Here is a 27,689-nt window from a genome sequence, read left to right as displayed (position 1 = left end):
CCAGTACGTTTCCGAGCACAATTCTCGGAAGTTTTTAATGTTTAGTGCTGTACTGTTTTTAACATTTGATTGGGAGCCGCCCAGAGTGGATGGGAGACTCAGCCAGATGGGAGGGGTATAAATAAATAAATAAATAAATAAATAAATAAATAAATAATAATAATAATAATTATTATTATTATTATTATTATCATCATTGGATTTTGGGGCCGTGATCCAAACAGACATGCACGTGGCACTCAGAAACAGATTTTGAATAGCTGGCTGGCAGTGTTTCAAACCACTTACCTGTGCATAGCTGTCAACGGTTCCCTTTTTTAAAGGGAAATTCCATTATTTCAAATAGGATTCCTCGCAAGAAAAGGGAAAAGTTGACAGCTATGCACCTGTGCTTCACAGCCACAGCTCCAGGTGAGGCAGGGCAATCGCATGCACACAGCACCTACTTAAATGTGCGACTTCCCAGACAAGTAGATAAAAGATGTGCAAAAGTCAACTATGGTGGCCATATGGATGGAGAAGGGCTGGATTGAGCAAACAACCCTGTTGCGCGAAATGAATCAACAAGCCTTTTTTTAGGGGAAAAGCATCCCCTTCTGTTAGGATTTCATTCTCCCGTTGCTTGGATCATGTGATCCTTATTTACAGTCCACACTGCTGGGATTCGAATAAAATATTGGGCAGGGGGTAAGCAGAATTGATTACAAAATGTGGTGTATGCACACCATTTGAATGGAAATGCCCACCAATTTTGGAAGGGGGTGAAGAGACCTCAGCCCCTAGGAACTGGTTCCTATGGAGGGAAGGAAGGGAGCCCCCTGCCCGGCCCTACCTGACTCCGGGTGACGGCTGCCCGATACAACATGGCGGCTGGCGTGAGGTGCTGGGATTGCAGTGCGGCCGCTGCTCGGCTGCCCCTGCCCTGCTCCCGCTCGGCTTCCTCTCCCGGCTGCAGCCTGGCCTTCCCTGGGGGGCCCACGGCACCTTGTCGCGAAGAGGGCGACTCGGGGCTGCTGGAGCAGGGGACGGAGGCCGTGTCTTCGCTGGGCGTCTCGCTGCAGGGCTGCTCGGCTGGCGGGGATTCGGGGCCGGCTGCCCCCTTGCGGCCTTCGGCTCCCAGGGTGGTGGAGATGAGGTCGGGGCTGGAAGACGACATCTTGCGTAGCAGCAGGTCGTGCTGGAGCCCCCTGAGGGCCGCGCAGGGCTCTAGGCGCTTGGCTCCCCCCGGATCGGCCAGCTCCCCACAGCTGCCTCGGGTGCTGACCTTGCGGTAGCGCGACTTTGCCCGCCGGCTGCGCCCAGGGGACGGGGGCCCTTTCTGGCACACGGGGATGGCAAGCTGGGGCAGGGTGGGGTCCATGATCACCTCCGTCTTCAGAATGTCAGGCCTGTGGAAGAGAACAATTGTGGCATAATAATAATAATAATAATAATAATAATAATAATAATAATAATAAATTATTTATACCCCACCCATCTGGCTGAGTTTCCCCAGCCACTCTGGGCTGCTTCCAATCAAGTGTTAAAAACAATACAGCATTAAATATTAAAAACTTCCCTAAACAGGGCTGCCTTAAGATGTCTTTTAAAAAGAAGATAGCTGCTTATTTCCTTCACATCTGAAGGGAGGGTGTTCCACAGGGCGGGCGCCACTACCGAGAAGGCCCTCTATCTGGTTCCATGTAACTTCACTTCTCGCAATGAGGGAACCGCCAGAAGGCCCTTGGCGCTGGATCTCAGTGTCCGGGCTGAACGATGGGGGTGGAGACGCCCCTTCAGGTATACAGGACCAAGGCCGTTTAGGGCTTTAAAGGGCAACACCAACACTTTGAATTATGCTCGGAAACGTACTGGGAGCCAATGTAGGTCTTTCAAGACCCGTGTTATGTGGTCTCGGTGGCCACTCCCAGTCACCAGTCTAGCTGCCGCATTCTGGATTAACTGCAGTTTCCGGGTCACCTTCAAAGGTAGCCCCACGTAGAGCGCATTACAGTAGTCCAAGCGGGAAATAACTAGAGCATGCACCACTCTGTCAAGACAGTCCGCAAGCAGGTAGGGTCTCGGCCTGCACACCAGATGGAGCTGTTGGACCACAGTTGTTTCAGTTTGACCTTTCACAGCGGCAATGGGGAGCCTCGGCTTTGGGAGTTCAATTCTCCAGCCCTCTCTGTCTGACCCTCAGGGTTCTCTGCAGGCCATACCCCATGCTGGCCCCTCTTTGCATCTCTCTTGGACTCTGATAATGCTGCCTTGCCTGAATGGAGGATGGTGTGTGTGTCTGTGTGCATAAAAACTTACCTCAAGGACCACCTCTCCCCATACAAACTGACCTGGACCCTGAGATCAACATCTGAGGCCCTTTATTGTGTGCCTCCTCCATGTGAGGTCCAGAGGGTGGCGAGGCCTTTTCTGTGGTGGCTCCCAGTTTGTGGAATGCTCTCCCCAGGGTGGCTCGCCTGGCACCTTCATTGCATATACAGTGGAATGTCGGCTGTCAAACATCTCTGTTGACGCATGTTTCGGCTTTCGACGCCAAAAACCTGCAAGTAACTGCTTCGGTTTTTGAACAATTTTCGGAAGCCGAACGTGCAACATGGCTTCCATTTGAGTTTCCCTATTATTTTGAGGCTTCTGCTTTCAGTTTTCAAACGTTGTGGAAGTCCAACGGTCTCCCGGAACAGATTATGTTCAAAAAATGAGGTTCCACTGTATTTAGATGCCAGGCAAAAACATTCCTCTTCAACCAGGCCTTGGGCTGATTAAAATTCTACAACCTTTTAAAATGTGTCTGTGGGAAGGGGTGGGTTATTGTTTTTCTGTTTTGTTTTCCTTATTTTTCTGTTTTTATCCTGTTTTATACTCTGCGAACTGAAGGGTGATCTATAAATCTAATGCCCAACCATGGCATGTGGCCCCAGAAAGTTGCCTGGAAGGGAATCAGGCCTTTGGGGTGAAAAAATGTTTCCGACACTGTCAGCATCCCCTGTTGGGTCTTGTTTTGTTGTTCCTGGTTTGCTTTATTGATTTTCATGCTCTTTTACTGTCACTGATGTCATATTCCTCCAATTATTTTTACTGATTTTATATGCTACCTTTCCTTTCGGGAACATACCAAGACCATTTGCAAGCAAATAAAAGCCAGCAAACAAAGGAACAAATAGAAAACCGATTATAAAAAATATATAGCTACTCCTAATGAGAATACATAGTGAAACAGTTTCATCAAAACATTTGTAATTTTAAGCTGTATTTTAAGCTGTATTTTAATTAACTGTTTGTTTGTTTGTTGTTGTTGTTTTCTATTACGTTTTAATGTAATTTATATTTGGTGTTAGCCGCCCTGAGCCTGGCCCTGGCCATGTAGGGCGGTGTATAAATAAAAAAATATTATTATTATTAATAATAGTAATAATAATTAAGATCTATAATAAACAAGCCCATGAACCAGCATAATTGTTAAAACAGTTAAAAGAAGAATTAAAGCGGGAGGTTCAAGTCAGGAGATCAGGGGAATGCTTGCTAAACAGGCGTGTCTTCAAGAACCGGCGGAATGCCAATACTGATGAGGCCTCTCACATTTCACATTTCCACAACAATGGTGCCACTAGAGAAAAAGCCCGCCAAGCCGATAGTTATCAGGTTGTAGCAAAATAACCAGTTCCATTTGTTGAGCTTAATGCACTGAAGCCGTGCTTCCTGGTCACTGGAAATTATTTCCTGCCTTCATTTGCGTTTTGAGATTCCACCAAATACTGACCATAAATTGCTTGTTTGGAAATCATAAGGGCTATAAGCTTGGTTTTATTTTTGGCAAACAAGAAAAAGCAAGGACTTTCAGGTTCCTAGATTCTTCACCAGATGCCAGTCACATTTCGAGATCTGTGTATTGCATGCAACTGACATTGTAAAAAGCCCTTTGCATCAGGGCTTATTTTGAGGCCCTGCATTTTAGGAGCTTGTGTTGGAAAACCTTAAACACCATTAAGTGTACCCTATTCAAACATATGTATGTGTACAGATATGTAGATGAAGAGACAGATTCTGCGCCCAGGAAAGCTGAATTCTGCAAGCTGAATAAATTATGCAAACTAAGCAAATATGCCTCATTTATTCTTCATTTTAAAAATACTATACATAATGTACGGGCCTGTGGAGGAAGCCAGGAGCTATGCAACAGAAGCCACAATCACAGCAAAGCTTATTAAGCCATTCCTCTGACTTCTGAGATTGGACAAGGCATTGCCTACATGGGTTCAAATGCATCTCTGTAACGATGAGGGCTAGAAGCTTGCTTGTTTTAAAGAAAAAAAGGAAGGAAGTTGAGATTCTTAGGGAGCTGAATTGTGAACTGTACAGTGGTGCCCCGCAGGACGAATGCCTCGCAAGATGAAAAACTTGCTAGACAAAAGGGTTTTCCGTTTTTCGAGGTGCTTTGCAAGACGAATTTCCCTATGGGCTTGCTTCGCAAGACGAAAACGTCTTGCGGATTTGCTTCCTTTTTCGTAAAACCGTTAATACCCTGGCAATCTGCGCTCCGCAAGACGAAAAAATCGCAAGACGAAGCGACTCGCGGAACGAATTACAGTGGTGCCTCGCAAGACGAAAAGAATCCGTTCTGTGATTCTCTTCGTCTAGCGGTTTTTTCGTCTTGCGAAGCAAGCCCATTGACGGCTTAGCGGATTAGCGCTATTAGCGGCTTAGCGGCTTTTAGCGGCTTATCAGCTTAGCGGATAAGCGGCTAAGCGGCTTAGCAGCTTAGAAAAAGGGGGGGAAGGGAAAAAAGTCGGAAAAACTTGCAAGACATTTCGTCTTGCGAAGCAAGCCCATAGGGAAATTTGTTTTGCGAAGCGCCTCCAAAACGGAAAACCCTTTCGTCTAGTGGGTTTTTCGTCTTGCGAGGCATTCGTCTTGCGAGGCACCACTGTACTCTACATCTGCACTCCCGCAAACATGCCACGCAACACTGAAAGCGACAGAGACTCTTCATCATTCGCTCTCTCCTTGGCAGGCCTTTTCCCGGCCGCTTCTCACCTCTTGCTGTGCGGAGAGAGTTTCTGAGGCACATTCCTCTTCTTGATCAACTTTTCCACGGTGTTGCCATGCAGGAGGCTGCGCGAAGGGTGGTGCTTAAAGAGCCCAGGGTACTTCTTCTCCAGGGCTTGCTCCCGCCTACGGATGGAGATGGAAAAAATTGAGAACGTACGAGGACGGACTATGCAGACACCTGACCGCTGGGTGGCATGGATTCTTTGGGGGGCAGGAAGGCAAGCTACGAATACTGTCAATGGTTGTGCAATTAAAATACATCAATTACAGCAACCAATGATGCTCCACCTAAACACACATGCATACACATACGTTATCCAAGTTTACATGGAAGTTGTTACAGGGTTCCCTGGGACACAGGAAAATAGGAAGCTGCCTGACCAATTGTCCATGTATCTCAGAATTGTCTACTGAGGTTGAATCATGACATGACAGAAATACTGTTTCTGGGGGATGAGGCGGGTGGGTGTGGAGGACACTCTGGTCCTGAATGGGGTAACTGTGCCCCGGAAGGACCAGGTGTGCACCCCGGGAGTCCTTTTGGACTCACAGCTGTCCATGGAGGCGCAGGTCAGTTATGTGTCCAGGGCAGCTGTCTACCAGCTCCATCTGGTACACAGGCTGAGACCCTACCTGCCTGTGAACTGTCTTGCCAGAGTGGTGCATGCTCTGGTTATCTCTCGCTTGGACGACTGCAATGCGCTCTACCTTTGAAGCTGACCTGGAAACTACAACTAATCCAGAATGCTAGACTGGTGACTGGGAGTGGCCGTTGAGACCATATAACAACGGTCTTAAAAGACCTACATTGGCTCCCAGTACATTTCCGAGCACAATTCAAAGTGTTGGTGCTGACCTTTAAAGCCCTCGGCACAGTATACCTGAAGGAACATCTCCACTCCCATCGTGCAACCCAGACACTGAGGTCCAGCGCTGAGGGCCTTCTGGCAGTTCCCTCACTATGGGAAGTGAAGTTACAGGGAACCAGGCAGAGGGCCTTCTCAGTAGTGGCGCCTGCCCTGTGGAACACCCTCCCATCAGATGTCAAGGAAATAAACAACTATCTGACTTTTAGAAGACATCTGAAGGCAGCCCTGTTTAGGGAAGTTTTTAACGCTTGACATTTTATCACATTATTATTATTATTATTCAGTTGGCATTTGCCCAGAGTGGCTGGGGAAACCCGGCCAGATGGGTGGGGTATAAAGAATAAATAATTATAATTATAATTGTTACAGGGACACAGGGATTGTTCCCTGGGACGCTGGGAAATAATGAGCTACCTTGTACCTTGTACCCAGTCTGACCAATGGTCCATGTATCTCACTATTGTCTGCAATGACTCGCAGGGGCCCTCCAGGATTCCAGACAGGGGTCTCTCCTGTTTCTACCTGGAAATGCCAGGAATCAAACCTGGGACATCTGGATGCAGGGTAGATGCCCCTAGCCATTGAGCTATGGCCCTTCTCAACTGGCTTTGCCCTGGCTCACACCTCATCCTCTTCCTGTATAGCCTCAAATGATGCCGTGGGAATCATTGGGCTTATGGGGGAGAAAACCCCTCATGCTTCTCAGATCCACAGATTGGATAATGCTGCCGTCCTTCCTGGTCCAAGCTCTCTGGCATAGCAAGCCAGAAAAAGCTTGCCACCTAGAGGTCAGGAGCAGCCAGAGGCATCAGGATCCTTCCCCACTTCCTTTAGGGAACGGCTGCAGCTCAGTGGACTTTGGACTTTGTGTCCAATAGGACCAGGAGAGAGATCTCTGTCGGGAAACCTGGACAAAAAATTGGCCCGGTAAAAACCAGTTGCAATGTCTAGCACCCCTTGCAGTGGGATCCACCAGATGTTTCTGGGACTGCAGCTCCCATCATCCATTGGGCCCTGCCGGCTGGGGCTGATGGGAGTCCAACAGCACCCAGCAGGCCCCAGGTTTCCCTGTCCTGTTTTTGAGTTTCCGCCTTCTCACCGGAGCAGCTCCTTCTCCTTCAGCTCCAGCTGTAGCATGAGGGAGTTGAGCTCCATGTACAGGTTGTTGGCTCGCTCCAGCTTGCGCTCGTAATGCTCCCGGATGTCCAAAGCATGCCTGGGGAGGGAGAGGAAAGCAGCTGTCAGGCATCCTATATGAACAGGCCTCGGGAGCCGTGTCTGAGCTCTGCTGCAGACGGGCTACTTTTCAGAATTGGCAGCAGTGGAGAATCCGCGACCAGAAAGAAGAGGAACACCAAGAAGATTGGAAGAAATTTAAAGACTATTTGAATAAATATTGTAATATTAAAGATATGTAACCACTTGAAAGAAACAATTAGGCCTAGGATTAAAATGGAATTAAATTTATAAATAAGAAAATGTACGATAAGGAAAGCTATGTAATATGATTAGGACTGTGATATGGTCTTTTGAAACACTGATATTGGAAACTGCTACATATAATTACTAAGAAATTCAGATGGAAGAGATTCGAGGAAGTCAAATACTATGTTTATGAAGATGGATGGTACTTAATTTTAATTAATTAAGTGGTAATATGTAGTATGTATCTTTCTTCTTTTTTCTCTTTTTCTCCTATTTTTTGTTTGTCTTTATTATTGTTAATCTCTTCTTTTTTATTATGTTTATCTACTGAAAATAATAAATATTATTTGAAAAAAAAGAATTGGCAGCAGTGACTCAAATGGCAAGGGGCACTGTCTCACTAATGCTGTCTGCTACGGGAGTGGATATACATGTTAAGAATAATAGTTTAAATCACACAAAAATGGAAAATGTGTATGTAAAAGTAAAGGGACCCCTGACCATTAGGTCCAGTCGTGACTGACTCTGAGGTTGCAGCGCTCATCTTGCTTTATTGGCCGAGGGAGCCAGCGTACAGCTTCTAGGTCATGTGGCCAACATGACTAAGCTGCTTCTGGTGAACCAGAGCAGCGCATGGAAAACATCATTTACCTTCCCGCCAGAGTGGTACCTATTTATCTACTTGCACTCTGACATGCTTTCGAACTGCTAGGTTGGCAGGAGCAGGGACCGAGCAATGGGAGCTCACCCCGTCTCGGGGATTTGAACCGCCGACCTTCTGATCGGCAAGTCCTAGGCTCTGTGGTTTAACCCACAGCGCCACCCGCGTCCCTGTGTATGTATTAAGGAAGGTTTAAAATGGAAAATGGATAAATGTGTGTTGCTAAAACGGGGGGTTTTCCACAAGAGTTTTTCTAAAGGACTCTGAGCTCTTGCAGAGGTAATGATGAACTGTTCTCTGGTAGCTAACATGTGAGGGTTGTAACCTGGGATCATGTGAGGAGGGAGCAGCTTCCAGTCTTTGCCTCCCAAACTCAGTGGAATGAAGATACAAAGTGGGTTGTCTCTCTGAACGCTACAGGGAAAACAATGCAAGTAAATGGGTCTCCTGAAGGGAGAGCAAACAGACTGGTGGCTGGAAAGCAGGCCGGAGAGAGAGAGATAGAGATAGAGATAGAGATAGAGAGAGAGAGAGAGAGAGAGAGAGAGAGAGAGAGAGACATTTGTTTATAGGTCAGTTTGGATTATTTCATATTTTGTAAGATACTGTATGGATATTTTTGATGCTTTAATTCTGTTTTGAAGAAAGTCCTGCCAGTAAAAGTGTGAATTGCCTGGGCGATGTTTCGTTTCCAAAGGAGTCAGTTCGTATGCTTCCAGTCGCTTCAAACTGCTCAATATTTAATATCTGCAGCAATATAGAATATGCGCCACACTATTTATAAGCACCTGCTCCTAACAGGGGCAGCTGGGGCTCGTCAGCCTGGGAAGGTAGCTCATCTAGGAGAAGGAAAACTCTGATCCTAAACCTCCACTGCTTTGCAGGAGAAGAAAAGGCTAAGACGTAAACCCTACAAAAATCTGGAGTGGAGCCCTAAGACAGTTGAATGGCGCCTTGTACGCCTTCTTCCAGCAACTCCTGCAGCCCAGCTGGTGCCCAATGTTTTGCTGTTTTCCTTTGGACCACATCAGTGAGGCCCAGGCCCACCCCCAGAGGCACACTCCATTGTCTCTTGAGACAGATGCCGCCGCTGCCACTGCCACCAAGCTCTTGACAACAAGGAGGGAACCTTTTCAACCGTATCATTCCTTCTGCTATATCCATCACCTTACCTGAGTTCTTCTCGTCGCCGGTGAATCAGCTCCTCCTCCAAGCGGTGCAGACATGTCCCCTCTGACTTGATCTTTTCAAAATGCAGCTTCACTTCCTCCCTCCATTCAGCCTGTGGGGGAAAGAAGAGGAGACATAGATAAGCTTCTCTCCTGGATTCCGAACATACACAGCTGAAACTAATGGAAAACAAGAAGCGACACGGCTTTGGTCTTCTGGAGAGTTCAAATGCCTGAACAAGGAAACACTGCACTGTGTCCATGGGCAGAAAATAGGAACATGCATGCAACCCCCACCCCAATGCCCCCCCTCCCTGCATGCCACTGGTTTCAGACGCATTGGCGAGGAGGGCTGCAATGCGTTTGTGTTGGTGCTATGTCGATTGACAGTCCTAGAATGTATTGTCTGATGGTCTTGCTGCCAGGTGTACTGAAACCAAAAGTGGCTCACCAGGTCTACTCTATGCAACCTTAATATATGATCTTCAAATATCTCAAGGGCTGTCCCATGGAAGATGCAGCAAGCTTGTTTTCTCCTGCTCTGGAGGGTAGGACTCGAACTAATGGCTTCAAGTTACAAGAAAGGAGATTCCGACTAAACATCGGGAAGAACTTTCTGACAGTAAGAGCTGTTCGACAGTGGAAGGGTCTCCCTCTAGAGGTTGTGGACTCTCCTTGGGGGTTTTAAGCAGAGGCTAGATGGCTAAAGGTCTTGCTCTGCCTCATCAGTGAGGCTGTGGGGTCTTTTCATCTGGGCATCCCAAGACCTCCACACATATTGCCCAGGCTTGTGCCCCAAGAGGTAACTCTGGTGCTACTAATGCAGCAATTTGGCACACTCCATTGCCTCTCGAGACAGACAGATATGCCCACAAGAATGGTGTAATGCAGGATGAAAGGTGATATAGACATTTAATGAATAAATGAATAAACTGTTGGGATCTTCCGTTCCACCTTAAGGGCAGACGTGTGGAATTGTTGTATGTCATGTGTCTGTTTACACTCCAGCACAGCTTGCTGGGAACTTCCGTTTGTGTATAGCTTTTGCTTTGGACACAAAGGGGATCGGACATGTTTTCCTTTTGTCCTGCTGTATGCTGAATAAACTGCTTCTAAACATGCTCACACAACTTCTCCTGCCACTTCTCTTGCGCTACGTTTACTCTGCTGGGTAGCGTGCCCTAGCTTCTCAATAACCTTCCAGGTCCTGCATGCTAAGATCAATTTTACCTTGGTCCAGTAGGCTAGTTTCTACATGCACCTCTCTCTATCCCTTGTTCAGGCAAGCAAGAGGCATATTATAAGTTCAAGGACTTGTTCCAGCCAAGCAAGGGCTCAAGGAGAGGGCAATGCAGGGCCAATAAGGGCTGTGGCCTGGGGAAAGTCCCAACGCCAGATGGAGAGGCCTCCATTGGCCCACAGGGCTGAGGTTCCCCCTCCCTGGCTAAGAGTGTCAGAGGCGGATCTGGCTTCAAACCCAAATCTAGCCACGAAATTCAGCAAGTGACCTTGGGCCTGTCACCCAAACCTACACCTAACTTATCTCTCACAAGGCAAGGATAAGATGGAGGGGAGAACCCTGTACACCATCATGAATCTACGGAGGAATAACTATAGCAAATAAATAAAACAGCACATAGGCTGGTGAGAAAGAGAGAGGAAAGCTCCGTATTAACCTCTACGAGGAAAATGGAGAGGAAGTGAGTGTGACCCCTGTGATAGGAGTTTTGAGGTCTTAGATATATGTTAAATGTTCATAAGTGTACCAACCAAGCACATACATAGATCAGCACTGGAAGACCGACCTGGAACCATTTTGATTTTCAAACTGTCCCAAACTGAGCAAATGTTTTCTCTGCAAGGTCAAAGGAAAATGGAAAAGCCTCCCCATTGTCTCTTTCCTCACAAATCCTGTCTTAAGGGCATGTTTAAGATATGAATAGGGTGTGAGCCTGTGACCTGCCTCAGGAACTAAGTATTTATCATTACAAAAGACTGGCCAGGCTACCCAGGCAATCCAATCAAGTAACCTGCCAGACAGGAGATAAACAACGACAGGAGAAAAACAAAATAAAAAAATTCCTTCCAGTAGCACCTTAAAGACCAACTAGGTTAGTACTTGGTATGAGCTTTCGTGTGCATGCACACTTCTTCAGATACACTGAAACAGAAGTCACCAGACCCTTCTATATAGTGAGAAGGTGGGGAGGGGTATTACTCAGAAGGGTGGTGGGATTGGGTGATTGGCAGGAGAAAAACAACATTCAAATTTCTGTTTTAGACCGCCTTTTTTGTGATGTAGGTATGATGTATCTGAGGGGTGGTCTTAGGTTACACCCCTTCTGTGATGTATGTATGATGTTTCTGGGGGTGGTCTTGATCTACAGGGTGGCAATTTCAAAAGTCTTTATAACGCCTTGCGCGCCATTTTTCTGGGTTCCTCCTCTCTCCTGGGGGTGAGGGGAGCACCCTGTTGCAACAGATCAATAATGATCAAGCTTACTAGCTGCTTTGCTTCTCAATATTCTCTGGTTGGCCTCTGTTATCTTCTCCTACCAATAGGGAACCTATGTAAGGACTCTATATGGGCTCTTGGATACCCCATAAGGGAAAAGGGCATTTTTTGTTTACAACACCCCTAGTGGGGGGCTGGAAGAAAGGCACTGGCCCAACAACACCCACCTGGGATTTGAAGTAGGTCTCTTGCGGTGTAGACAGCACATCGGCGGACGCAATGTCAAGGTGGAGCAGGATCTGGCGGAAGGAGGGACGGTTCCGAGGTTTGCTGTTCCTGGATGGAGAGAAACAGATGGATGGAGCTGGTGTGGACATGAGCTAATGGTAAGCCTCTGCCCAGCCTCTGCCCAACCTGAGCACTTGGTTGTATTTGATGGCATCCAAAATGGGATGGGGACCTGGAGGTAGCATGCAATTTGTGCCCCTCCATAGATGAAAGGCATTGGTCAGCAGAACCACTGCTCAGTAGGGCATCTGCTTTCCTGGAGAAGGTCATTTCCCCCCAAATTTGCTGCGGCTATTGCAAAGGGAGCCACTACCATGCTCATTTCTGGGTCCCCATCAGGGAATTTTGTGCAGCACAGGTTAATAGGTATATCTTTAAAATAAAAATAAAGGTGAATAAATTTAGAGGAAGATTCTCCCTCAATCCTCCCCATGGCCAGATGTTGTTCTTCTTGTGTGAAGTGTGTGCCACATAGTTCTGGTAGTAGGACGGAAATGTTTCCACATGACACACTGGCAAACATTTGACAACAAAACACACGATAATAAAAATTTATTATTTATACCCCACCCATCTGGCCAGGTTTCCCCAGCCAGAATATTAAAAACACGATAAAACATCAAACGTTAAAAACTGCCGTAAACAGGGCTGCCTTCAGATATCTTCTAAAAGTCAGGTTGTTTATTTCCTTGACATCTGATGGGAGGGCGTACCACAGGACAGGCGCCACCACTGAGAAGGCCCTCTGCCTGGTTCCCTGTAACCTCACTTCTCGCAGGGAGGCAACTGCCAGAAGGTCCTCGGAGCTGGACCTCAGTGTTCAAGCACGATCCTGCACAAACCGCATCCCGCAGAGCACAACGGCACACAAGTGCCTTTCGTTGGCCTGCCAGTGTGTCTCCAAAAATGACTTAGCTGTGTATAATATTCAGTGATTTGGGTGGGGAGAGTCACACATCTAGGTTCCAGGTTCTCACTCTTGATGCAGAGAGAGGCGTCTGGGCTTTCCCCCTCTCTTTTTTTTACATCTCATGGACTTACCAGCACTGTCTTAGCAGGATCTTGAAACCGTCAGGGCAGCTGGTGGGAACAGGAAGATGGAGGCTGTTGCTGCCCACCCCCCAGATGATGGCAGAGGAGTCCACGTCCTTGTAAGGGATCTCTCCCGTCAGCAACTCCCAGAGGACGACTCCAAAGGACCTGTGGTGGGGAAATTAAATCTCAGGGCCATCTGGCATGTAGCAACTGACTGCATTCTGCTCCCATTTTCACAAAACTCTGCAGCAGTTTCCCATCTCTTTCATTTCTTACAGCAGGCTTTATCCAACTTCCAAGAGACGGTGATCTACTCCCACTATATAAAAACTGGCGGTGATCTACCCACTGGATTGACCAAAGTTGTTGAGAAAAGCAATGACAAACCTAGACAGCATCTTTAAAAGCAGAGACATCACCTTGCCAACAAAGGCCCGTATAGTCAAAGCTATGGTTTTCCCAGTAGTGATGTATGGAAGGGAGAGCTGAACCATAAAGAAGGCTGATCGCCGAAGAATCGATGCTTCTGAATTATGGTGCTGGAGGAGACTCTTGAGAGTCCCATGGACTGCAAGAAGATCAAACCTATCCATTCTGAAGGAAATCAGCCCTGAGTGCTCACTGGAAGGACAGATCCTGAAGCTGAGGCTCCAATACTTTGGCCACCTCATGAGAAGAGAAGACTCCCTGGAAAAGACCCTGATGTTGGGAAAGATGGAGGGCACAAGGAGAAGGGGACAACAGAGGACGAGATGGTTGGACAGTGTTCTCGAAGCTACCAGCATGAGTTTGACCAAACTGTGGGAGGCAGTGGAAGACAGGAGTGCCTGGCGTGCTCTGGTCCAGGGGGTCACGAAGAGTCAGACGCGACTAAACAACAACAAAGTTGTTGAGCTTTTTTGGGGTGGGTGGGAGGGATCTACCTGTTGGCCATCCCAGGATAGAGAACGTAGAAAACCCTCACACCTTCCTTTGCATTCCTCCCTCTTTTTCCAGTCTAATTTTGTGTGGTAGAATCATCTAGCATTTTAATTCTGCTCTTCCGCAATAAGTTACCCAAAATAAATAGTTACAGATAGGTAGCCATGTTGGTCTGCCATAGTCAAAACAAAAAATTCCTTCCAGTAGCACCTTAAAGACCAACTAAGTTAGTTCTAGGTATGAGCTTTCGTGTGCATGCACACGTATCTAAAGAAGTGTGCATGCACACGAAAGCTCATACCTAGAACTAACTTAGTTGGTCTTTAAGGTGCTACTGGAAGGAATTTTTTGTTTTGACCAAAATAAATAGAGAAGTTAATATGTAAATTAACTGAGAAATGATATTTCCCCATGATATCATGTGGTGACTCTTTCTTCCAATGGCCCCTGAAAAGGGTGAGGTGTAGTATTTTCACCAAATCAGGTAGATTATCCCCCTCTAGCAGTAGTTATGCCCCCTGGCTGCTTGAGAGGGAGAGGCCAGACAGCAAAACCCCTCCATTAGCCATTCAGCTCCCCTCACGAAAATGCCTCAGGCAGTAGTCAACTCTACTGATTTCCCCACTTGCATTCCCATTCTGTATCTCGCCTGTTAAATTGCAGGCCGTTGTTGTTGTTGTTGTTGTTGTTTTTAACTGCCTGGTTTTTCTGCCTAGCAGAAAAATTGGTTATATAAATGTCAATCAATAAACGTTTGGGTTCTTCTTCTTCTTTTTAGATGCCTATATTTATTGTTTGCTATAACAAAATAACATAAAGACAATTTCTGCCTGCACAGATGCCATCTAAATATGGCAGCAGGGGGGAGCAGGAAGTGTTCAGCATAGATTGCCAATTTCTGGACTATGTGCAATATAGATGTGTACTGTATATTTGTGAAGGAGGATGCTAGAATATGAAAATTCAAGGGTGTCTTTGCCCACATGGAACACGAACACATATGCACGATGCACACAGTTTTGAAGGCTCAGCTCTGTATCACATATTATCTGGACTTTTGGTTAATGGGGACATGTTCCAGAACATAGATGTGGAAGCTGGAATCCTCCAGAGATATTGCTGGACTTCAGGTCCCAGCAGCCCCAGCCAGAATGGCCAACATTCAAAGATGGACAGGAGTCTGGAGGGCCTCTGGGTCTCTGCCCCTTTTCTGGATCCTCCCCTGTCATGGTGGCTACCCTCTGGGACGGAAGATTTTCCTCTTCAGATTGGCACTTGGGGTGCAACCTGAATTTTTAAATCCTCTTGTTCCACTCTTGGAAGCAGTCCCCATCTCCCTTTCTTGTGTTTTATTATTTGCGTTGGATTTTAATTGCCTCACGAAGATTCAGTTAAATTGCATTCACACCCAACGAGCTCAAGCCAGAGCACATGGCTCCCCCAACCCCTGTCCATGTTTATATCTTCACAACAAGCCTGTGAGGTAGGTTAGGCTGAGAGGTAGTGGGTGGCCCAAGGTCACCAACAAGCTGGATGGATGAGGGAGGAGTTGAACCTGCTTCTCTCCTGGTCCTGTTGCAAAGGGCTGGGGACTGCTGAGAAAGTCTCCATTTCCATGATGGCTGCCTCCACATTTCTGTATGTGTGTGTGTTTGTGTTCTTGTGGCCTATCAAGCCCTGATCCCTCCCTCTTCCCACACCTCCCCTCTTCTGGGCAGGCCCGTCTCCTCACCAGATGTCAACCTTCTCAGAGACAGGCTCATTCCGAATGACTTCTGGGGCCATCCAGGCCACCGTTCCGGCGAAGGACATCTTGGTGCTCTTGTCGCTGAGCTCTTTGGAGGTGCCGAAGTCAGAGATCTTCACCACATCATCGTAAGTGATCAACATGCTATTGGGTGGGTGGGGAAGGGAGAGCAGAGAAGAAGCATGAGGCATTGCAATGTTGATCTTCCCACCATGCGCAGGACCAAGGAAAATAAGAAAGAGAAGTCATGCTCTCAGCAGTCAGCAGGGGGAGCACTCCTTTCTAATGGAGGGAGAAGCATTCTGGTTTTAACATGGGGCTGGACTAGATGTCCCCCGGGCCCCTTCCAATTCTACAGTTCAATGGTTCTATGCTCTAAAGTCTAGACAAAGAATCTGGATTACCTTGCTGGTAATTTGGCAGGGAGGCAGAATGCATACTGCCCCTTGTAACCGTGACATGTTGAAAGTCCTAGTCGTATTGCCACTTTAAAAGTAGTGCTGATTCTTAAATCAGAGGAAAGTCCTGACCTGGTATCCTAATCCCATCTTGTGATCACTAGGGCTGGGCGATATATTGCTATATTAACCAAAACTGGTTTGAAGTCCATGTCGTGATATTGGTTCCATAGGTTTTGACCTGGCGATACAGTCATACCTCGGGTTGAATGTGCTTCGGGTTGAGCGCTTTCGGGTTGCTCTCCGCGGCAACCCGGAAGTAACGGACCGCGTTACTTCCGGGTTTCGTCGCTCGCGCAGACGCTCAAAATGACGCCGCGCACGTGCGGGGAAGCAGCAAAATGCGACCCAAGCACGTGCAGACCCACCGTTGCATCTTACGTTCTATTCAGGATGCGAACGGGGCTCCAGAATGGATCCCATTCGCATCTCGAGGTACCACTGTATATCACAAATCACGATGTGCTTGTGCATGCTATGCAAAAATCACGATGTCGGGAAAACCATGAAAGCCACCTGATGCCTCTACCTACATAGCTCAGTCAGACAAACCTTATTTCAGACATTGTGATATATCGATAGATCGCGATGTTTAGCTGGTGATATAGCACGATGTTGAAAACCAGATATTGCCCCAGCCCTCCTGTTCACTTTAACATAGTTTCATCCTTATTTCAGACATTGTGATATATCGGTCTATCACAATGTTTAGTTGGTCTGCCCCCTTCCCTTCTTACTTGGGTGACTTGAGGTCGCGGTGGATGATCTTATGCAGGTGCAGATAATTCATACCGCCGGCAATGCCCATGGACCAGTCGACCAGCAGCGAGGGGGTGACCTTGCGCCCGGCACGCAGCACTTCATACAGCTGTCCCTGGGCACAGAACTCCATGATGATGCAGTAGCAGGGGGCCTGGGTGCAAACACCCCTAAGAGGAAGGCAGAAGCATAGGGCATGTTAGAGGCCAGCAGGAACACACAGTTAAGCAGTGCTCAGCATAACATGGAGCAGGGATACAGAATTCTGTAAGCTTTATCATAGGACAGGGGCACTGCTTCTGGTCCAAGGGCTGTATTTCCTTGTGTGCAACCTCTTGGGGGCCGCAAGCCAGTGGTGGGTGGGGCAAGAGCAAAAGAAGGAGTGGTCAAATAATAATAATAAGATGCTCCTTCAGATATACTGGACCGAGGCCGTTTAGGGCTTTAAAGGTCAGCACCAATACTTTGAATTGTGCTCGGAAATGTACTGGGAGCCAATGTAGGTCTGTCAAGACCGGTGTTATGTGGTCTTGGCGGCCACTCCCAGTCACCAGTCTAGCTGCCGCATTCCTGATTAGTTGTAGTTTCCAGGTTACCTTCAAAGGTAGCCCCACATAGAGCGAATTGCAGTCGTCCAAGCGGGAGATAACCAGAGCATGCACCACTCTGGCGAGGCAGTCCACGGGCAGACAGCTGTGAGTCCAAAATGACTCCCAGGCTGCGAACCTGGTCCTTCAGGGGCACAGTTACCCCATTCAGGACCAGGGAGTCCTCCACACCCGCCCGCCTCCTGTCCCCCAAAAATGGTACTTCTGTCTTGTCAGGATTCAACCTCAATCCATTACCCACCATCCATCCTCCAACTGCCTCCAGACACTCACACAGGACCTTCATCGCCTTCACTGGTTCTGATTTGAAAGAGAGGTAGAGCTGGGTGTCATCTGCATATTGGTGGACACCCAGCCCAAACCCCCTGATGATCTCTCCCAGTGGCTGCATGTAGAGGACGGAACCCCACAAGTGAGAGCCCAGGGTTCTGAACACTCACCCCCCCCCCCACTTTCTGAACATGGCCCAGGAGAAAGGAGCGGAACCACTGTATGACAGTGCCCCCAGTTCCCAGCCCTTCAGAAGGATGCCTTGGTCGATGGTGTCAAAGGCCGCTGAGAAATCCAGCAGAACTAGGAAATAGCTCTCACCTTTGTCCCTAGCCTGCTGGAGATCATCAACCAGTGCGACCAAGGCAGTTTCAGTCCCATGATGATGCCTGAATCCCGACTAGAAGGGATCCAAATGGTCTGCTTCTTCCAGGCGTGTCAAAGGCCAACAGATGCAACTTTTACCTTCATATGGCAGACAGAGTCTCCTTCACTGGAGATTTTAAAGCAGAGTTTGGATGGCCATCTATCAGGGATTATTTAGCTGTGATTTCTGCATTGCATGGGTTGGACTAGATTACCCTTACTGTTCCTTCCAGCTACAATTCTATGATATTCCCGTCATGCAGAAGTCAAAGGGTGGCCCTAAAGCCCTAAATGGCCTCAGCCCAGTATACCTGAAGGAGCATCTCCACCCCCATCATTCAGCCTGATTACTGAGGTCCAGCCCCGAGGGCCTTCTGGCGGTTCCCTCACTATGAGAAGTGAAGTTACAGGGAACCAGGCAGAAGGCCTTCTCGGTAGTGGCACCCGCCCTGTGGAATGCCCTCCCATCAGATGTCAAGGAAATAAGCAACTATCTGAATTTTAGAAGACATCTGAAGGCAGCCCTGTTTAGGGAAGTTTTAATGTTTGATGTTTTATTGTGTTTTCAATATTCTGTTGTAAGCTGCCCAGAGTGGCTGGGGAGGCTTGGCCAGATGATTGGGGTATAAGTAAAACAACAACAACAACAACAACAACAACAACAACAACAACAACAACAATAAACCTAAGCCTTACTCAGAGCAGGCCTAATGAAATCAAGGGACCTAACATATTCTGTCCTGCTTTTAATGTATATTGTTTTATGTGTATTCTCTCTCTCTCTCTCTCTCTCTCTCTCTCTCTCTCTATATATATATATATATATATATTACTGTATATTGTTGTATATAAAAAAATTAAAAAATTGTCCAGTAGCACCTTAGAGACCAACTAAGTTTGTTCTTGGTATAAGCTTTTGTGTGCATGCACACTTCTTCAGATACACAGTTCTTCAGAAGTGCATGCACATGAAAGCTTATACCAAGAACAAACTTAGTTGGTCTCTAAGGTGCTACTGGATTTTTTTTTTTAATTTTTCTAATATATTTCGACTGTGTTAGACCAACACGGCTACCCAGTGGCGTAGCGTGGGTTGTCAGCACCCGGGGCAAGGCAAGTAATTTGCGCCCCCTAACCCGTGGATTTGCGCCCCCTAACCCGTGGATTTGCACCCCCTAACCCTAAACCCCAGATGTTGCGCCCGGTGCGGCCGACCCCCCCTGCACCCCCCACGCTACGCCACTGCGGCTACCTACCTGAATGTATATTGTTGTGTAATGCTCTGATATTGTATGACAGGGCAGTAGCAAACACTTTTATAAACACGCTTTATATAAATTCCCTGGTGGGCACCAAGTTGCAGAAGGCTGATCCAAGCACATACACAGTTAGCTATATGCTCTCATGGGAAAGATGGCTTGTGCCCAGCGCAGGTGAGCAGGCGAACAACCCAACAGGAGGAGGGTCTATTGCTTGGGAAAGGCAATGTCCACACCACACCTGGGCACTGTCCTCCTGGAAGCCGGCAGGTCACCCCCCCCAAGGCGCCCCATCACCCAGACCCCACACTCACTTGAAGGTGATGATGTTGGGGTGCTTCAGTTTCCGCAGGTGCTTGATGTCTGTCTCCTTGAGGTCTCGCACCTTCTTGACGGCCACCTCCTCCCCATGGAAGCGTCCCAGGAATACAGCGCCTTGGGCCCCACTGCCCACCCACTGCAGGTCCATGATCTCTTCGAAGGGCACCTCCCAGGGGTCTGCATTTGGGAGGGAGAGAAGGTGGCTGTTGACAACCGTTCAAGGGAAGAAGAAGGAGGAGGAGGAGGAGGAAGGCAAACTCTCTACCAGCATGGAAGGGAAGCACTCCTTCCGCCAAGATCACAGGGCTTGAGGGAGACGTAACCCTCACGTAGGAATCACGAAAGCAAGCGTGTATTAGAAGGGCAAACGGAAACACGGCAGAGACGTAACATTCAGTATTCTGAGAACCTCAGCTCTTGGTTAAAAAAAAACACTCAAACCGAGTTTCTATCCCTCATGGCAGTGAAGATAGCTTGAAAGTGTGAGGCCAATGTGTAGGGAAATTGCAGAAGCTCTCTCTCTCTCTCTCTCTCTCTCTCTCTCTCTGTGTGTGTGTGTGTGTGTGTGTGTGTGTAAGGGATTTCCAGGACTGAGGAGAAGGGCAGAAGGTATCCTTGATATCCCCAGGTAGGGCTGGGAATGTCTCCTTCCTGAAACCACGGAGAGCAATTGCTGGTCAGTGTTGACAATTCTGAGCTAGAAGGACCACCAGTCTGTAGAGCAGTTTCCTATGTCCCTGTGATGGAGTGCTGCCTGGTCCAATAGATTTTGGCACCTGTGTCAAACCACAACATGGTGCCCGCCTACCCTGCCAAGGAACAGTTCCCTACATCAGGAACAAAGGAGGAATAAATATCTACATGGGGATCTGCTGCCCCTGTGGATCCTGCCCCCTGAGGTGGTCATCTCCCCTTGCCTCATGGGCCAATGCTCCTCACAGCTCTTTGCTTCTCCCCAGGCAGTTGCCCCCTGCCCACCTCACGGGGCCATTTAAATCCCAGCCATGCATGAACTGGTCATGGAAAGGTAGCTCCAGTGTAGCTGGGGGAGCAGAAGAAAAAGGACCAGAGGGAAGGAAACGTGGGACTTGATTCTGCATTTTGAGCCTGAAAATTGTCCAGACCCATCCACGTGTTTTCAAAGGAGGAGGAAGTACAGTGGTACCTTGGTTCTCAAACTTAATCCGTTCTGGGAATCCATTCAACTCCCGAAACCATTCAAAAACAAAGTCGCGGCTTCCGATTGGCAGCAGGAGTTTCCTGCACTCAAGAGGAAGCCGCGTCGGACATTCAGCTTCCAAAAAACGTTCGCAAACCAGAACACTTACTTCTGGGTTTGCGGCGTTCGGGAGCTGATTTGTTTGGGAGCCAAGCCATTTAAGTACCAAGTTACCACTGTATGTAAGAGGCATTCAGCTGTAACAGCTGGAAATACCTGTCCTATTTATTTCAGAAGACCACAGGTGAGAGAAAATGGGCTGATGATCCCTTGTGTATGAACACACACGCCAGCATCGTAATAAAAGGATGGTCCACATTCACTTGGATGGTGTGAGGTCTTCAACAGGTGAAATGTTCAACACCCACCCCACTCGCTACTTTTTAGTCCTTAGGGTTGCCAGCTGACAAAGCTGCAAGGCCAGGGGAGGCCACAACTGGCAGACTCTAGAGCAGGGGTAGCCAATGGGAAGAGGCATCATCAGAAAACTGAGAGGCAAGGAAAGGTAAGCCTTTGCTTGGGGGATTCTGTAAGGGGACACCCATACGCCTCTTCTGTCTATAAGCTGCATGGCAGTACTTTTCCCAGATGTAGGGGTGTAGCTGAGCAGTAGATCATCTGATCTGCATGCAAAAGGTCCCAGATTTAAACCCCAGCATCTTCAGGTAGGGTTGAGAGAGAACCCAGTCTGAAAAACTAGCGAGCATCTGCCAGTCATTGTAGGCCTGAGCTAGATTGACCAATGGCCTGACTCAGTATAAGGCAGCTTCCTATTTATGGAGGCACATTAATCCCAATGAGTGACATCAGCAGCCATTCATCCAATCCTGTTCCTCACCTTACATCTATTTGCATGGTAAGCAATCAACGCACCTCGCCGTAAGGAAAGGGTTAAGCTGCCCTGTTTAACAAGCCTGGAGTATTGAGAATGAATTCAAGTAAGCAACACCTACCACAATTACCGTCTGGGACGGAAAAATCTCCCCACGGGATTTGTAACAAAACCCATCTTGGCAGGTGCACGTACCCAATCTATATTACAATGGTTAGGTACGCTGCTAGAGGATGTTCCTTCTCCGTGCAGTTCTTTTTATTTGCAGGTTAACTGGAGCAGCTCACATTAAATAAACAGTTATTTAACTGAAGGCTTCGGTGGTCGAAAACAGCACTTTGACTTGGGCCCAGAAGCAAACTGGCAAATAGTGCAGATCTTTTCAGGAGAGAAGTATGCAATGCCACCCCTTTGGCTAGAAAACATTAAGAGTCTAATGGCTGCGTTCTGGATCAGCCGCCGTCCCTAAGCCAATCCCAGGTAGAGCGCATTGCAGCAATCCCTGACCACTGATTGTCCCCATCTCAAGTTATATAACCAGTGAAGCTGGCTGAAGCCACGCCTGGGCACAGATGCCACCTGAGAAGTTGGCGTTGCCGTGTTTGTCTGGGCAGGAATGTGCCAGAAAGATCACAGGGTAGACGAATGGCCTCTGGCCAAAGTGGTACATAACACCCCTGCTGCAACCACGTCTGATTTAGGGCACTTTCAGATTGCCGGTAATTTGTGGGACAAATTCAAGCCCCCGCCAAACTTTAGGTTCCCACCTTTAAAGTACATTCTTAAACGGTCATGTCACTCTGGAGCTACAAATCTGCTTTTTCAAAATCAAACCAAAAAAATCCCATACTTTTTGCAGTTGAGAAGGAATGTACAGAAAAATGTGGGATGAACTAGCAGGAAAATTTGCAAACACCCCACAAGAAAATCAGGATGTATGCTCATTGTTGCATTAACCTCCCCACAAACAAATCGGAACGAATGTGCAATAAAGACCAGATATAATCTAACCACCATGTAAACTTTGTGCAAGCAAATCAGGTTGAATGCTCAATAAACAGGTCATCTGGAGGAGCTATTAGTGTCACAACTGCATGGTTGAACAAACCTGGAATGCTGGAAAGTGGCTTACTTACTGCTTATTTATTGCTTACTTTGAATGGTGTAAGCCAGGGGTCACCAACCTATGGTTCGGGGGCTGGATAAGGCACGAGGGACTTGTTTATCCGGCCCGCAGCAACCCCTGCGGCCTGCTCTTAGTGGTGTGGCGCGGTGCAGCGTGAGGACCCACTTCCGGGTTGGAGGAGCACCAGAAATATCTTGTGCGCATGGGCACAGGCTTCCTCCAATCCGGATGTGCACTGGAAATAGCGTATGTGGGCGCGCTCCCCTGTTCTCTGGCCCACCGCGCAATTGTCGCTGGAGACACTGGCCTGAGGCAAGGAAAGCTTGGAGACCCCTGGTGTAAGAAAATAAAAAGTACTGTATTTTTCGCTCCATAAGACACACTTTTTTCCTCTTAAAATCTAAGGGGAAATGTCTGTGTGTCTTATGGAGCGAATGTGTGGTGCCTGGGGCTGGGGGGGGGGGGGGAACCCGGGCTTCCCCTGCCAGCACCACAAGCTCGCAGCCTTTCCGCTGCTCCCCGACCTGCTCTTTGGGGAAAAGAGCAGGTCGAAAGGAACCCAAAGCCTCTGGAGCGCAGCGGGAATTCCCGCCGCGCTCTGGAGGCTTCAGGTTGCCTGCACTGAACGCACTGAACGCACCTTGTTCTAGAGGGGGAGAACAAGAAAAAAATTTTCTCCCCCTCTCTGCGCAGCGCCCCTTCAGCAAAGCGGCAGGAGAAATGGAAGGGGCTCCTATAGAGTGCATCCTATAGAGCAAAAAATACGGTAATATGTTTAAATAATAATAAAAAAATAAGAGATCAAATCCAGGACTTTCTTGCACACAAAGGACGTACTCTGCCCCCTTCCATTGTTGTTCCTATCACACTAAGATTCCTTTAATGTCCACCACTGTCTCCTCACCTTCCTGTTGCTGTTTGTGTTCAGTGGAATACGCCTTGCCAATCATGGTCCAGACAGGCTTGAGGCAACCAAACAGGCCTTCCAGGAAGCCGCTCCCTGTGTGGCAGTGGATCCGTACTTGGTCGGCGTGGTAACGGGTAGGCCGCACCTCGGGGTTCCCGGGGCTGGCCCCTGCCCCAGCCCCGCCTCCCCCGCCAGCTTCGTTCTCGTGGAGCTGCAACACGCTGTTGGCAAACTGGTCGTGTGCCTCCTCGCTTGGACTGGGGCTGTGCCCACTGCCCCCGCCTCCACCCCCGTCGATGGGCAGCACATCCCTCAGCACACACTGGGTGGGCGTCAGGTCCTTCTCAGGGGTGCAGTCCGAGGCGTCGGGGTCCAGCTTGCGGAGGGAGCTCTCCGTCAAGATGGTGTTGAAACTGCCAAAGGATGGAGAAGGTGTGCGAGTCTCGTGGAGGCAGGCCATGACGGCGTCTAGCTTGAGGTAATGTCCAGCTAGTCCCTAAGGGGGAAAGAGATAGAGACAAAAAGAAAGCATGGTGAATAAGACTACCAATAGCATTACTGAGGTGGGACACGGGTGGTGCTGTGGGTTAAACCAAGGAGCCTAGGACTTGCTGATCAGAAGCTCAGCGGTTCAAATCGCCGCGACGGGGTGAGCTCCCGTTGCTCAGTCCCTGCTCCTGCCAACCTAGCAGTTTGAAAGCACGTCAAAGTGCAAGTAGATAAATAGGTACCGCTCCAGCAGGAAGGTAAATGGTGTTTCCATGCAATTCAATCTTTCCATGCTCTTCCGAGCTTAAGACTTCCTTCCCCCCCTTCAACAAGCTTTCTATTCCCAATCTATATCTCATATTTGTAACTTAAACTGTAAAGTCCATGTCTTGGGAATTATTTCCGTCCTGCTAGTGTCTTCAAACTTTTACAATGATTATTAATGCAATCAATAAATTTACTCCAGTCTCTCTGGAATTTTATGTCCTCCTGATTCCTGACACTGCAAGTCAGTTTTGCCAATTCTGCATAGTCCATCATTTTCACCTGCCACTCCGCAATCGTTGGTATTTCCTGCAATTTCCATTTTTGGGCTAATAAAGTTCTTGCCGCAACTGTGGAATACAGAAATAGTCTTTGGTCTGCTCTCGCAATTTCTTCCCCCATCAACCCCAGCAGAAATGCTTCTAATGCATCTCTTTTTGTTCAAAGAACCAGCCACTGGTATTGTATGAGTTTGCATATTGTTTGATACTAGATCCTAGGCTATAAGCCAGTCAACACTCTTTCCTGTTAAGTCTCATTCCTAAGCCACTATTTGAGTCATTCATTAGTCGTTGCTTATGTATTCATTCATTTAGCCCGGTCCCTTTCCCTGATTTAAAGCAACACTAATGAACTAGCTGGACCATAAAGGAGGCTGATCACCGAAGAACTGATGCTTTTGAATTCTGGTGCTGGAGGAGACTCTTGAGTCCCATGGACTGCAAGAAGATCAAACCTATCCATTCTGAAGGAAATCAGCCCTGAGTGCTCACTGGAAGGGCAGATCCTGAAGCTGAGACTCCAATACTTTGGCCACCTCATGAGAAGAGAAGACTCCCTGGAAAAGACCCTGATGTTGGGAAAGACTGGGGGCAAAAGGAGAAGGGGACAACAGAGGACGAGATGGTTGGACAGTGTTCTCGAAGCTACCAGCATGAGTTTGACCAAACTGTGGGAAGCAGTGGAAGACAGAAGTGCCTGGCGTGCTCTGGTCCATGGGGTCACGAAGAGTCGAACACGACTAAACGACTAAACAACAACAATGAACTAGCCATTGAACTAGACAACACTACTACTTTGACGGGCAGTGGTGACTTTCCTGGGTCTCCAGCCAGGGGGGAGGGCGGGTCCGGTGGTTGTTTGTGATGGCATGGACAAAATGGCTTAATTAAAAATTGCAGAACTGTAGCTGCAGGTTCCCTTTGTTGGGACCAGGAGGAACTTGGTACTTCTAGCTGCTCTTTCTGTAGCTCAAAGGCATTCGTCTTCCCACTCTGCTTAAGGAGCCCCTTGCAATATGCCGCGATGTTCCCTAACCTTCTCCAGTCCATCTAAAGGAGCCTGAAAATCCTTTGGTACAGGCCCTAGCTGATTTCAGCAGCAGTTAAATGCAAAGCGGCTGCAGCATAACACAAGTTAAAAATGGCTGCTAGGAAAACAGTTCAGAGGCTTTCTTCTAAAATTGGTTCCCCGGAAGCAGTGTAACAAAGGCAGATCTCAAAAAGGGACTTGCATATGGACAATGTAAAAGAAACCTTACCAAAGGAGATTGGAGAGAGAGAGAGAGAGAGAGAGAGAGAGAGAGAGAAAGCAGGCCTGAGGATGAGCAGGGTGGCCTGGGTAAAAGCTACAAGGCATGTATGGGAGCCCCAAACAAATGGACTGATTAAGGAGATGGAATTGCTGGCCTGGAAGAAATGGGACGCTTAATGGAAAGCCAGAAGGAAAAAGACACAAGGCCTTTAAAAAGGATGCGAAGAAGCTTTCATGTTAATATAGTGCATGGCGAAACCAACAAAGACAGTCTTAAAAGTGCCAAGGGGATTACGCGATCGGAGCAGTGAGCAAGAAAAAGAAGTTTAGCATCAGAAAGCGAAGACGGATAAAAGAATAAAAGAAGAACTCGCAGGGCATCTCTCAGCTGCAGGAATGGACGGACACACACACACACACACACACACACCACCTTTGCAATTCAGTTGATCAAATGTTCAGCTTTGAGTCTCGTCTTTTCTTGCCCATGCTTGACTCTCATTATTTTTATGTGTTTAAGGCTGCAATCCTCTATCTGTTTACCTAGGAATAAGCCCAGTGGAACTGCATGGGACCTATTTCTGAATAGACTTACACTTTTAGGGTTGTAGCCAACTATGTTAGCTATGTCCAATAACTTCAGTAGGTCTACTCTGTGTAGGATAAGCGTTTGCTTCAACTCTTAGTATGATGGGTTGTTTTTTTTTGTTGTTTTTTAAATCTGAATGGTATTTTATATATTTATGTTACCCACCTTTCAGACTATCATGTGGAAAGGTAGCATGTAAACATATAAAATAAAAAATTGGCATGCTTTAGGCAGGCTGCCTTTTCAAAAATGGCTACCCATTTATTTATCACCTTGTTCCTAATATTTCTAATAGGAGAAATGTTAATATTTAAAATTAATTGTAAGCAAGAGGGCCAAACTAGACAGGATGCTGAATGTACCACACAATATTTGGTGAATCTTTCTAATACTGTAAATAACAGCCCTTGTGAGACCTTATCGGATCAGAACTGAGGCATAGAGGCAGGGTTTTTGTGTGTTGTTTTTTTAAAAAAGAATTCTTCTTGCTATTAGCCCTGGCAGAGAAGCCTCCGTTGCAGATATGGCCTTGATAGGATCAAGAAACCAAAGGTAGAACAAACAAGTTTTGGATATTTTATATTAAACGGGAAACAGAAGATGACAGGCATATGTCAGATGAAAACAATTCAAAGTCCATCAGAAGTGATGGAGGTGGGGGAGGGTTTTGTTTAAATAAAATTTTAAAAAAAGACAGCGGGAAGCAGTCTTTTGATGGAAACATCTGTGTGCCGAGACAGCATGTTGAGAGCCTGTGGAGAGGTAGTTTTGCTGGCTTCCTTCTTCTGGGAGATCAAGGCCAGGGTTTTATGGTGTGCAAAGGAAATTCTACATCTGATTCTAGCCTTAGATGGGGCCCCAAAGCAATCAGTTCTTCTCATATCCCAAGGCTGTCAATTGCCATTATTTTTCAAGGGAAAAAAATCTCTCACTGGGGGGGGGGGGAACCCCTCCTTTTCTTGGTCCTTTTCAGAATAAAAAGAAGAACTAGGCTGTTGAAAAGCTAAGGAACTCAAAGGATCGTGTGCGTGCGTGTGCCAGAGAAAAGCATTTACTGATGGTGCTACATTAAT

General features: G+C 47.6%; 1 protein-coding gene across 1 annotated transcript in view; it reads right to left on the bottom strand.

Moving 5' to 3' along the window:
• MAP3K12 (mitogen-activated protein kinase kinase kinase 12) overlaps positions 1 to 27,689 on the bottom strand; it is a 109,134-nt gene that overhangs the window by 8,536 nt on the left and 72,909 nt on the right. The window contains exons 2-11 of the mRNA XM_079966672.1: positions 23,739 to 24,237; positions 19,651 to 19,834; positions 16,812 to 17,003; positions 15,602 to 15,760; positions 12,955 to 13,113; positions 11,853 to 11,961; positions 9,174 to 9,283; positions 7,015 to 7,131; positions 5,032 to 5,169; positions 833 to 1,388 (exon numbers count right to left, since the gene is read on the bottom strand). Coding sequence (XP_079822798.1) covers positions 833 to 1,388; positions 5,032 to 5,169; positions 7,015 to 7,131; positions 9,174 to 9,283; positions 11,853 to 11,961; positions 12,955 to 13,113; positions 15,602 to 15,760; positions 16,812 to 17,003; positions 19,651 to 19,834; positions 23,739 to 24,201 — 2,187 coding nt within the window. The 5' untranslated portion in view covers positions 24,202 to 24,237. The remainder of the gene's footprint in view (positions 1 to 832; positions 1,389 to 5,031; positions 5,170 to 7,014; positions 7,132 to 9,173; positions 9,284 to 11,852; positions 11,962 to 12,954; positions 13,114 to 15,601; positions 15,761 to 16,811; positions 17,004 to 19,650; positions 19,835 to 23,738; positions 24,238 to 27,689) is intronic.

The sequence above is a fragment of the Podarcis cretensis genome (genome assembly GCF_951804945.1).
Source record: "Podarcis cretensis genome assembly, chromosome: 2".
Lineage (NCBI taxonomy): Eukaryota > Metazoa > Chordata > Lepidosauria > Squamata > Lacertidae > Podarcis > Podarcis cretensis.
The sequence above is the reverse complement of the archived record's forward strand: the minus strand, read 5'-3'. Positions and strand labels throughout refer to the sequence as shown.